We start from the raw sequence: 12,351 nt of genomic DNA, 5'->3' as shown, positions 1-12,351 counted from the left end.
AAGATCGTGAAGTAGGTAGCAATGATGAAACGTATTTAATTTGAACGATGGAACTTTACTTTTTAATTATATTAGTTCAATGTGGTTATCTTCATTAAATTTTTTTTAGATGATGTACTTTAACTGTATTTGAGTGATTTGACCACATATCACATTATGAAATATAATTGTAACCTTTAGATATTCTCCATCATTTATAAGGAATTAAATATGTAGAAACATGATACATTAGAAGTTTTTAAAGGTTTTTATGACATCATCTATGCACAGCTTTTTTTCTTTGAATGCTCGTTTTAACGCCGCGGCACTTATTACTTCCCTTATGTTCACCGCCCGAATGCGGCGCCAATACAAACACTGTACTAAAAAAACTATAAAAGCTCATATTGTGTGACAATTTATGCGGGGGGCGCGCAAGATTGATAATTAAAGGAGAAAGTATTTATATATTGGTATGTTTTAATCTTTTGTTAAATCCATACCCACAATTGATTTCCATAGAAACTACTAAAGTAGAACATGCATATACGAATATTTGCACCGCCTCAATTATCGAGCTTGCGCGGCCTCTGTTACCTTGAAATAAATGTGTTTTCACACATAGAGGACAATTATGGTGGAGGCTGCCCTAATCTTGATTTCATTTTTCATGGTTTCTGACAAAGCTCTTTTTACACGATAGAACAGCTTCAAAAGTAGTGGTGTTTCAGTTTAGTCTTAGCGTATGAAATGATCGTCATGTTTTTCTGTCTGCTGTAGTATAAATCAACAAAGTTACAAGTTCATTGCGATTTTCAACAAAAACTATTTTTGAGATAAACATTACATCTCCAACAATTTATTTTAAAAAGATTTCGTGCAAGCGTATGAAACGTCGTTCCCTGGGAATTTCTTTTGTAATTTTCACTTTTGACTGTAAGAAGTATAGTTTTTTAAAAATGAAATTGCTTTCTTATAGTTTTAAAACAACATAAAACTGAAGTCATGAAGAAATTTGCAAATAAACAGGTATGTTTTAGAAAATGGATAAAAGGAAAGGATAAGCAATAAGTAAACATTTTCACATTTTTGGTTGAATTTCAATCAAACGTTTTTACAGGTTTCTTCTAAAACAATCGGTAATTCGTCAACGTCAAAACCCAAGGTCAACGATGTAAATGACAAAAAACTAAATCCATCATTAAAAGAAAATCCATCAAATATAACTGTAAAGCTCTGAAAAGACTTCTTTAAGACGATCATTAAGAAAGTCATCCAAAAGATTTATACAGCGGAAGATGTACCTGATGATGATCTTAACATTTGTAAGTACTTTACTTTTAGTGTAGAGTCATGAATAGTTAAACATCAGTTCATTACTGTGATTTGATATTTGCTTTAAAATTGTGAACAATGCAGTTGTTTTAACGATGGAGAACGTTTCAAACAAATTTCATTTCTTTGAAGTACATCAATGGAAGGGAACATCAAATGCTATGAAGACACTTCCAAAAGATTTGTACATAAATACCGCTACAATCCCCAACGCAGGCAGGGGTGTTTTTACAAAGAAAAAAGTTGAAATTAACACTCGTTTTGGACCATACAGAGGAGAGGTACTTTCGCTTAAAGACGCAGAGGATGGAAGAGATCCTGCGTACATGTGGGAGGTGAACATATTTAAATAAAGGAATAATTTCTTTTTATTAAAATATTTTCTGCCCGTTCTACTTTCACCATGCAGATATTAAACATACATGCTTTGTCATAATTATTTATCTGTCCGTGTCTACAGATTGTACAAGGAGGAAAGGTGGTATATTGTATTGATGGTAAGGATCTTGCTCAAGGTAATTGGATGAGATTTGTGAATTGTGCAAGATTTGAAGAAGAACAAAATATAATTGCATATCAATATAATGGAGAAATTTACTACCGAGTTTATAAAGAGATTGAAGCCGATAAAGAATTGCTTGTTTGGTATGGAGATGAGTATGCTGAACAGTTGGGAATATCGTTGTTTGATGAGGAAGATAATGACAAGCATCAGTTTGAAGGTTAGTTTACGTATGGGAAGTGCCTTAGTTAAGTATGATCATTTAGTTCTTTATCCTGTGATGTAATTCTAACTTTTCTTTTAGTTGGAGGTCACAGCTGTAGACACTGTGGAAGGATGTATACTTATCCCGATTATTTAGAGAAACATTTAAAACGATGTCCAATGCTTGTTTTACGAACCCTGGGAATGTCCACGTTGTGGTCGAAAGTACAGTAGTGAAGACTATCTAAACGTTCACATGAAAAATGAATGCGGAAAAAATCCACGATTAAAACGACATGTGAGGGTTCAAACAGGAGAGAAACCTTGTCAATGCAAACATTGTGGTAAAACATTTAGACACCTTTCTAAATTGAATGAACATGTTAGGATACATACTGGAGACAAACCTTACCAATGTGAAAATTGTGGTAAAAGATTTACAGTGCTTGGTAACCTAAAACGTCATGGTATGATACATACAGGAGAGAAACCTTATAAATGTAAACATTGTGGTAAAATGTTTTTACAGAATTATGATTTAAATGAACACCTTAGGATACATACAGGAGAGAAACCTTATCAATGTCAACATTGTGGTAAAACCTTTACACAGCTTTGTAGCTTAAAACGTCATGGTATACATACAGGAGAGAAACCTTATAAATGTGAACATTGTGGTAAAACATTTTCACAGAACTGTGATTTGAATAAACACCTTAGGATACATACAGGAGAGAAACCTTATCAATGTGAACATTGTGGTAAAACATTTTCACAGAATTGTGATTTGAATAAACACCTTAGGATACATACAGGAGAGAAACCTTATCAATGTCAACACTGTGGTAAAACATTTACACAGCTTTGTAACTTAAAAAGTCACGTAATGATACATACTGGAGAGAAACCTTATCAATGTGAACATTGTGGTAAAAGATTTAAGGTCTAATAATTTTAAAAGACACATGAGGATACACACAAGAAAAACCTTATCAATGTGAACATTTTGGTAAAACGTTTAATAAGAAGAGTAACTTGAAACAACACGGTAAGATCTATGCTCGTAAGTAACATTTATGATATTAATACTGTGGCAAGGGATTTACAAAGGATTGATTGAGAGTAAGGCTGACAAGAAGGAGGCCTTGGCCCTTCTAATCTTGTGAAGGACTGCCATCATGAAAAAATGATATCCTTAGAGAAATTATGATGGAGGTAATCAGTGACGAAATTAGCCTGATCTTTTACTCCCACAATTCAAATGTTTCGATGTCTTTACAAAATTGGTTTATTTTATTGTCTTCCGGTGATTGAACACAAAAATATTTACATTGTAGCAGTGAAAAACGTGCTGGCTTTGCTATTGGGGGTCACGTTTTTCATCCCACCATGTAATTTAATATTATATAAATAACTATTTTATATAAATCCCTCACTACTTGTAATTTACTCCTGTCTGATGATACCTTGAGAGTCAAGACGAAACGTTGCGCTAATGAATAAATATTTCTTTTTTATACATTATTTTTGTATTGAATGGCTCTTTTAAAAGCACTTTGCTGGGCTTTAATATTTATAATAAGAATTCGCTTCCCGCCCAGTAGCGTGGTGGTGCAATTTTGACTGCGGAGGCCAAAGCAAATTTCGCGCCCCCTTCACCTTTGAACTAATGAAATTTGCAGTACATGCCGCAGTATTGAGTCATGATACTTTATGTTAGCCTTTGTATTTTGATTACACTCTACCGATGACTGCGCTACTACTAAAAAATTAAAAATAGGTGCGCGAACAGCGTAAATGACTAATATTTAATTAACTACATGAGAAATCGCTAGAGAAGTCCGACGGTCATTTTTTTGCAATGATAACCAAAATATTATAGATCATTTATCAACAAAAATGATAATTTTGTCTCCAATTACCACCAACTAAAAGTCTGTCTTATTAGTTTATTAGCTAGCGCTCTATGGACGACTGACTTAAAGACTGAAACAAGTCAGACGTCTGTTTGAGAGACAGGCTTCAGTCAATGACTCAATAGACCTGCTAAGTAGGCTTGCCATTATAACAACAGTAGCGACGTCCTCAAGAAATCTCAAAAATTTTAGCAAAAAATAATTTTTTTTTCGCTTCAATACAGAATCTTTATAACAGAATTTTATACAATATCTTTCTATTTTAATCCTACGGTAGGTCTTAAATTGTAGAAGGCTGATGTTCAGTATTAATACTAACCTTTAGTATACCTGTATGATATTTTGAGATGTTTATTTCAACTATGCCAGTAAAATTTTACAAATTTCCTTAATTTTATACTTTCGAATATTTTCCGTAACGCATCATCGTCATGTAGTCGTGTCAATTCGTGAATTGCCATCCTAGCACCTGGACATCTGGACATTTTTTAGTATAACATTGTGAATAGCTTGTGAGCAGGCTACCCACAAAAATATATTAAGCTTGGATTAATAATAAGATGCAATGCCAGTAACGATTCCTGTCTGTGGGAGAAAGCAAATAAAATTCATTGAAATAGGCAAAAAACTATACAATTTCAGGCCTTGTTGCGCCCCCTAAGAGGACATTAAATTTGGCCCTGTATGTTGTCTACAGTCATTGTGACAATTGACAAGTCAGGTGTTGTGGCCACATAAGAAACATCAAGAATGCTCCTCAATTACTTTATTCCTTAATAGACAATAAAACGACCCCCTTACAAGGTTTCATTTTGATCAGTCTTCCTTTTCCCCCAAAGTTAACTTCATTAACTGTATATTATAACTGTGGAAATAACTGTTCTGCTTCAATTCATTTTTCTAGCCAAAATTTAAAACTTCGTGACTCATATTCATTTCTGCGCCCCTCCAGAAATCAACAGCTGGGTAGAGGGGCTTGCCCCCCTGCCACCACGCCACTGTTGCCGCCCGGTAAATCCCTGGTTACTACCCTGTAAATATATGCTTATATAAAGCCTCAAGTAATAATTTATATCATTTAAGGTTTCTTAAGTTAAAGACGAAACGTAATTATTAAAAACTTTTATCTTTATTTCTGATTTATTGCCGTGATGGCTTTTTTAAAAGTCTTATGTTGGGCTATTATGTTCATTATGAAAATGCACTTTCCTCCTGGCAAATCTCAGGCCACGATATTTAATCGTCATCTGCAATTATGTCTTTCTGGCTTACACGTTTCATTTGATTTCAATATTAGTGACATGAGTTGACAGTTTAACATCATATGATTATGCCAGAAGAAAGATTCTGTTACAATCACTTGCTAAATGGTGAGAACACAGGAAGAAAAGAGTATTTTGGGCAAAATGAGGCTCATTTTTAAACGATTTTCTTTTTCTCTACAATCCCACTACAATTTACAGTTTTCCTGTAGGTTTCCTACCACCTACAAACCACTAAATCCCGCTACTGTAGGATTTCCCTAGTGGCAGCACTGTTAACAATACTAAATATATATTGCCTGAACAATTTTTGTTAAATTAATACTACTTTAAACTTTTTAGTTCCACATGATATCAATTTCCATTGACAATTGGGTTGTGTTGTGAAAGATTGCTGCAGTGTAAATAACCGCTTTGAATTTTATATTTTTTATGAAATGAACAGTCAATGGTGAGCACAAATTGGCATACTTTATGATGCTTAAGTTTCGTAAAATGGCGTAAAATATCGGTATCGGCACAATATCGGCATTTTAATATCTGTTAATTGGTATATCGCTAAAAATGTATATTGGTGCATCACTAGTGATAACACTTTAACATTTCTCAGAACCCAAGAATACCAGCCATGGACAATACCAACAAGTCATTATGTACAATCAAAGCTCAAGGTACTGAAACATAAATTCCTCTTTGTTTTTCAAACAAAATCAACGATAAATTTTAAATTTCAAACGATCAACGATAAATTTCAAACGATCAACGATAAATTTAAAATAATCAACATAAATTTCAAATGTTTTAATCATGATAATGTTTTAAAAACTAGTCATAATGTAGCAAATATACAGGTATACCCATTCTTCAAGAACACAAACAGCCAGTAATATATAACCAAAGACCACAGTAAATACATAACAAGGAAAGACCACACACTCAGTCAAACCAGTATGTGTCCACAGGAGGCATCAAAATGACAACTCACATAGGTACAGCATAGCATCAAAATCTCTTTACAATGGAGAAAAAACAGTTGTATAAGAAGATGGTTGTATATGATACAAACAAGGTTTGCTGGGCACATTTTTTAGCAATCAAGCCAACTTTGTCTCTCATTATCTAAACATACGTTGAGATGGATTTACTATCGATGTTGGAGGAGGGTCATACCCATCTTATTAATAGCAACACACTCAAAGTAGCTTTCAAAATCTAATCTAAACCAAAGCATGCCCTATACAAATTCCTCTTGGATCAATCTCTGGCTTATACATCCAGGAGTCAATATCATTTAGTCATATTTTAAAACCTCCTTAAGGTTTCTCAAAACAATGATAAAGTCATAAAAACCAATGAAATAAAACATTTGCAAGTTGTAAATATACAATAATGTAACAAAATGCAATAACAGTGCCTGGCATAACTCACTGTAAATTTTAAGTAGATTTTTCTTTGTCTTTGGTGACCCAATCTACAATTCAGCATTTGCATGACATTGCCAAAATTATGAACACTTTCAAAAGTACCATGTTTTTGGCTATGTGCATGTGTGGAAGTAGGCAATGATGAAACAAAAAATATCTAACAAATTGAAAAATATAAGTCAATTGATTTCAATAACTTTTGGTTCAAAATTATGTTGTGCTGAAGCTAACAATCAACAAAATTGAGCAAATTTTTAAGCATATTATTAATAAGTAATTGCATAGTTTGCAAAACATGGACTTCTAAGTTCTTCTCATCCTTCAGACTCATGCTGTTTTGATTTGATAGTTAAAACTCACTTGCAAGTTTCTTTCCAAATTGCACAAGAAACCATGCTATTACCTACATGCAAATTTATTCATCATTTTAACTCATACCTTGCTAACTTTTGAAATAACCAATTATGATGCAACTGTTAACCCCAATCATTTAATGATCATGTCATTCATGAACTGGAGAACAAAGACAAACAACAGGGAACCAATGATTACAAAGGACATATTTCATAACTAAAATGAAAATATTCACATCATTTTGTTGATAAGATAAATGCTGATAATCATGATATATGTTTATGTTTCAAACACATTTATGAATGGTGAGTATTACCTTCTTCAACTTATGAAGTAACCATCCTTCCTCTAAATTGCTTTTGTTAAAGCATTCACCCTCCTGACTCTGTCATAAAATAACCCCTCCTAACAGGTGCTTTAGTAAAGTTTTCTTTCCATGAAATCTTTTCAATTTTTGCCACTTCAGGAATGCATTTTGTAACGTTTGTTTCTTCTGCAATTTGTCAGCTGCATGTTTCACAATGAAAACTAGATGCAAATTTTACTGTCAAGCAGATGAATTTTTATGATATTTCAAAGAAACCAAAAACAAGTTCACTGTCAAAATTTGAAATTATGTATGAAATCTAATGAAATCTCCATTTGAATTTAATGACAACACAACAAATGGTCAAATTATTAGCAAGCATTTGTTAACTCAAACACATTGTTTAATGTATCAATGCTCATATGTAATTCATAGCTTTAATGGAAAGTCATGTACATTTAGAAATCTGACGAATCTGTCAATTTGACAGTTTCCTCAACTCAATGCTCAACTCTATCCTCTCTGTCATTAAAATTAAACCAAGAACAAGTACCCTCACCTGAATATGATAAAGTAGAGATACTTTGTGTTGTTCTTCTTGCATACTAACTAATTGACACAGTCTTCGCTTGAAGACGTTTTAGCAGCATTCAACTCAATAAATGTTGAAAACACATTGCAAGAGTTGTAAAGACGACATTTAAATGTAAAAAGGATCATGGTACGGGATTTCCGGCTGCTAGACAAAGCCTACCACGCATGCGCCATATTTCCGCCAAAACTTGAAATGTAATACAAAACATTCAAAACCTACGGTAAACGTTGAATATTTACTTGGCACTGAGTGTGTATGATTTTAAAGAGCAATAAACGTCTGAATTCAAGTTTAAAAGCTTGAAACATTTGGGAACTTTCTACATCAAACAAAGTTTTATCGACAATTTCAAGTTGCTTCGTCTCTGGATTCAAGTAGGTAGCAATGATGAAACGTATTTAATTTGAACGATGGAACTTTACTTTTAATTATATTAGTTCAATGTTGTTATCTTCATTAAATTTTTTACATGATGTACTTTAACTGTATTTGAGTGATTTGACTACATATCACATTATGAAATATAATTGCAACCTTTAGATATTCTCCATCATTTATAAGGAATTAAATATGTAGAAACATGATACATTAGAAGTTTTAAAGGTTTTATGACATCATCTATGCACAGCTTTTTTCTTTGAATGCTCGTTTTAACGCCGCGGCACTTATTACTTCCCTTATGTTCACCGCCCATGCGGCGCCAATACAAACACTGTACTAAAAACTATAAAAGCTCATATTGTGTGACAATTTATGCGGGGCGCGCAAGATTGATAATTGAAGGAGAAAGTATTTATATATTGGTATGTTTTAATCTTTTGTTAAATCCATACCCACAATTGATTTCATAGAAACTACTAAAGTAGGACATGCATATATGAATATTTGCACCCCTCAATTATCGAGCTTGCGCGGCCTCTGTTACCTTGAAATAAATGTGTTTTCACACATAGAGGACAAATGTATGGTGGAGGCTGCCCTAATCTTGATTTCATTTTTGATGGTTTCTGACAAACTCTTTTACACGATAGAACAGCTTCAAAAGTAGTGGTGTTTCAGTTTAGTCTTAGCGTATGAAATGATCGTCATGTTTTTCTGTCTGCTGTAGTATAAATCAACAAAGTTACAAGTTCATTGCGATTTTGAACAAAAACTATTTTTGAGATAAACATTACATCTCCAACAATTTTTTAAAAGATTTCGTGCAAGCGTATGACACGTCGTTCACTGGGAATTTCTTTTGTAATTTTCACTTTTGACTGTAAGAAGTATAGTTTTTAAAATGAAATTGCTTTCTTATAGTTTTAAAACAACATTAAAACTGAAGTCATGAAGAAATTTGCAAATAAACAGGTATGTTTTAGAAAATGGATAAAAGGAAAGGATAAGCAATAAGTAAACATTTTCACATTTTTCGGTTGAATTTCAATCAAACGTTTTTACAGGTTTCTTCTAAAACAATCGGTAATTCGTCAACGTCAAAACCCAAGGTCAACGATGTAAATGACAAAAAACTAAATCCATCATTAAAAGAAAATCCATCAAATATAACTGTAAAGCTCTGAAAAGACTTCTTTAAGACGATCATTAAGAAAGTCATCCAAAAGATTTATACAGCGAAGATGTACCTGATGATGATCTTAACATTTGTAAGTACTTTACTTTTAGTGTAGAGTCATGAATAGTTAAACATCAGTTCATTACTGTGATTTGATATTTGCTTTAAAATTGTGAACAATGCAGTTGTTTTAACGATGGAGAACTTTTCGAACAAATTTCATTTCTTTGAAGTACATCAATGGAAGGGAACATCAAATGCTATGAAGACACTTCCAAAAGATTTTACATAAATACCGCTACAATCCCCAACGCAGGCAGGGTGTTTTTACAAAGAAAAAGTTGAAATTAACACTCGTTTTGGACCATACAGAGGAGAGGTACTTTCGCTTAAAGACGCAGAGGATGGAAGAGATCCTGCGTATATGTGGGAGGTGAACATATTTAAATAAATGAATAATTTCTTTTATTAAAATATTTTCTGCCTGTTCTACTTTCACCATGCAGATATTAAACATACATGCTTTGTCATAATTATTTATCTGTCCGTGTTTACAGATTGTACAAGGAGGAAAGGTTGTATATTGTATTGATGGTAAGGATCTTGCTCAAGGTAATTGGATGAGATTTGTGAATTGTGCAAGATTTGAAGAAGAACAAAATATAATTGCATATCAATATAATGGAGAAATTTACTACCGAGTTTATAAAGAGATTGAAGCCGATAAAGAATTGCTTGTTTGGTATGGAGATGAGTATGCTGAACAGTTGGGAATATCGTTGTTTGATGAGGAAGATAATGACAAGCATCAGTTTGAAGGTTAGTTTACGTATGGGAAGTGCCTTAGTTATGTATGATCATTTAGTTCTTTATCCTGTGATGTAATTCTAACTTTTCTTTTAGTTGGAGGTCACAGCTGTAGACACTGTGGAAGGATGTATACTTATCCCGATTATTTAGAGAAACATTTAAAACGATGTCCAATGCTTGTTTGTACGAATCCCTGGGAATGTCCACGTTGTGGTCGAAAGTACAGTAGTGAAGACTATCTAAATGTTCACATGAAAAATGAATGCGGAAAAATCCACGATTAAAACGACATGTGAGGGTTCAAACAGGAGAGAAACCTTATCAATGCAAACATTGTGGTAAAACATTTAGACACCTTTCTAAATTGAATGAACATGTTAGGATACATACTGGAGACAAACCTTACCAATGTGAAAATTGTGGTAAAAGATTTACAGTGCTTGGTAACCTAAAACGTCATGGTATGATACATACAGGAGAGAAACCTTATAAATGTGAACATTGTGGTAAAACATTTTACAGAATTATGATTTAAATAAACACCTTAGGATACATACAGGAGAGAAACCTTATCAATGTCAACATTGTGGTAAAACCTTTACACAGCTTTGTAGCTTAAAACGTCATGGTATGATACATACAGGAGAGAAACCTTATAAATGTGAACATTGTGGTAAAACATTTCACAGAACTGTGATTTGAATAAACACCTTAGGATACATACAGGAGAGAAACCTTATCAATGTGAACATTGTGGTAAAACATTTTCACAGAATTGTGATTTGAATAAACACCTTAGGATACATACAGGAGAGAAACCTTATCAATGTCAACACTGTGGTAAAACATTTGGTAAAACATTGATACATACTGGAGAGAAACCTTATCAATGTGAACATTGTGGTAAAAGTGTCTATGATACATACTGGGAGAAACCTTATCAATGTGAACATTGTGGTAAAAGATTTACAAGTCTAATAATTTAAAAGACACATGAGGATACACACAGAAAACCTTATCAATGTGAACATTTGGTAAAACGTTTAATAAGAAGAGTAACTTGAAACAACACGGTAAGATCTATGCTCGTAAGTAACATTTATGATATTAATACTGTGGCAAGGGATTTACAAAGGATTGATTGAGAGTAAGGCTGACAAGAAGGAGGCCTTGGCCCTTCTAATCTTGTGAAGGACTGCCATCATGAAAAAATGATATCCTTAGAGAAATTATGATGGAGGTAATCAGTGACGAAATTAGCCTGATCTTTTACTCCCACAATTCAAATGTTTCGATGTCTTTACAAAATTGGTTTATTTTATTGTCTTCCGGTGATTGAACACAAAAATATTTACATTGTAGCAGTGAAAACGTGCTGGCTTTGCTATTGGGGTCACGTTTTTCATCCCACCATGTAATTTAATATATATAAATAACTATTTTATATAAATCCCTCACTACTTGTAATTTACTGTCTGATGATACCTTGAGAGTCAAGACGAAACGTTACGCTAATGAATAAATATTTCTTTTTTATACATTATTTTTGTATTGAATGGCTCTTTTAAAAGCACTTTGCTGGGCTTTAATATTTATAATAAGAATTCGCTTCCCGCCCAGTAGCGTGGTGGTGCAATTTTGACGGAGGCCAAAGCAAATTTCGCGCCCCTTCACCTTTGAACTAATGAAATTTGCAGTACATGCCGCAGTATTGAGTCTGATACTTTATGTTAGCCTTTGCATTTTGATTACACTCTACCGATGACTGCGCTACCACTAAAAATTAAAATAGGTACGCGAACACCGTAAATGATTAATATTTAATTAACTACATGAGAAATCGCTAGAGAAGTCCGACGGTAATTTTTTTGCTATGATAACCAAAATATTATAGATCATTTATCAACAAAAATGATAATTTTGTCTCCAATTACCACCAACTAAAAGTCCGTCTTATTAGTTTATTAGCTCGCGTCCTATGGACGACTGACTTAAACGACTGAAACAAGTCAGACGTCTGTTTGAGAGACAGGCTTTAATAGTCAATGACTCAATAGACCTGCTAAGTCATTATAACAACAGTAGCGACGTCCTCAAGAAACCTC

General features: G+C 33.3%; 4 protein-coding genes and 1 long non-coding RNA gene across 5 annotated transcripts in view; all 5 read left to right on the top strand.

The window, feature by feature from the left end:
- Positions 1-976: 976 nt before the first annotated feature.
- Positions 977-1,161, top strand: LOC124441514. The gene is made up of 2 exons (XR_006946989.1): positions 977-1,008; positions 1,100-1,161. It is a non-coding gene; the product is annotated as an uncharacterized LOC124441514 (long non-coding RNA).
- Positions 1,162-1,266: 105 nt separating this feature from the next.
- Positions 1,267-2,254, top strand: LOC124441573 (PR domain zinc finger protein 14-like). Its single transcript, XM_046992049.1, has 4 exons — positions 1,267-1,304; positions 1,447-1,649; positions 1,775-2,036; positions 2,121-2,254. The coding sequence occupies exons 2-4, from the start codon at positions 1,476-1,478 to the stop codon at positions 2,252-2,254; spliced, it is 570 nt and encodes a 189-aa protein (XP_046848005.1). The 5' UTR covers positions 1,267-1,304; positions 1,447-1,475.
- On the top strand, positions 2,225-5,620 carry LOC124441501 (zinc finger protein 239-like). The gene is given in 4 exon segments (XM_046991989.1): positions 2,225-2,959; positions 2,961-2,996; positions 2,998-3,068; positions 5,541-5,620. Coding segments are annotated over 4 exon segments (816 nt in total). The 5' UTR covers positions 2,225-2,276; the 3' UTR covers positions 5,567-5,620.
- A 100-nt stretch (positions 5,621-5,720) lies between these two features.
- LOC124441572 (zinc finger protein 721-like) overlaps positions 5,721-12,351 on the top strand; it is a 30,942-nt gene continuing 24,311 nt past the window's right edge. The window contains exon 1 of the mRNA XM_046992048.1: positions 5,721-5,869. The gene's annotated coding sequence lies outside the window, so the exon portion shown is untranslated. The remainder of the gene's footprint in view (positions 5,870-12,351) is intronic.
- Positions 9,783-11,232, top strand: LOC124441502 (putative zinc finger protein 66). Its single transcript, XM_046991990.1, is given in 5 exon segments — positions 9,783-9,869; positions 9,994-10,255; positions 10,340-10,767; positions 10,770-10,931; positions 10,934-11,232. Coding segments are annotated over 3 exon segments (720 nt in total). The 5' UTR covers positions 9,783-9,869; positions 9,994-10,255; positions 10,340-10,508.

Source organism: Xenia sp. Carnegie-2017, unplaced genomic scaffold (genome assembly GCF_021976095.1).
Source record: "Xenia sp. Carnegie-2017 unplaced genomic scaffold, XeniaSp_v1 HiC_scaffold_20, whole genome shotgun sequence".
Lineage (NCBI taxonomy): Eukaryota > Metazoa > Cnidaria > Anthozoa > Malacalcyonacea > Xeniidae > Xenia > Xenia sp. Carnegie-2017.
Note: the sequence above shows the minus strand (reverse complement) of the source record. Positions and strands in the feature narration are given on the sequence as shown.

What these genes read in the sequence shown, in the direction of transcription:
- LOC124441573 (XM_046992049.1), top strand. Translation starts at nt 1,476, where the DNA reads ATGAAGACACTTCCAAAAGATTTGTACATAAATACCGCTACAATCCCC. An exon ending in ATCCTGCGTACATGTGGGAG is followed by an intron (nt 1,650 to 1,774) that starts GTGAACATATTT and finishes CCGTGTCTACAG; the next exon opens with ATTGTACAAGGAGGAAAGGT. An exon ending in TGACAAGCATCAGTTTGAAG is followed by an intron (nt 2,037 to 2,120) that starts GTTAGTTTACGT and finishes CTTTTCTTTTAG; the next exon opens with TTGGAGGTCACAGCTGTAGA.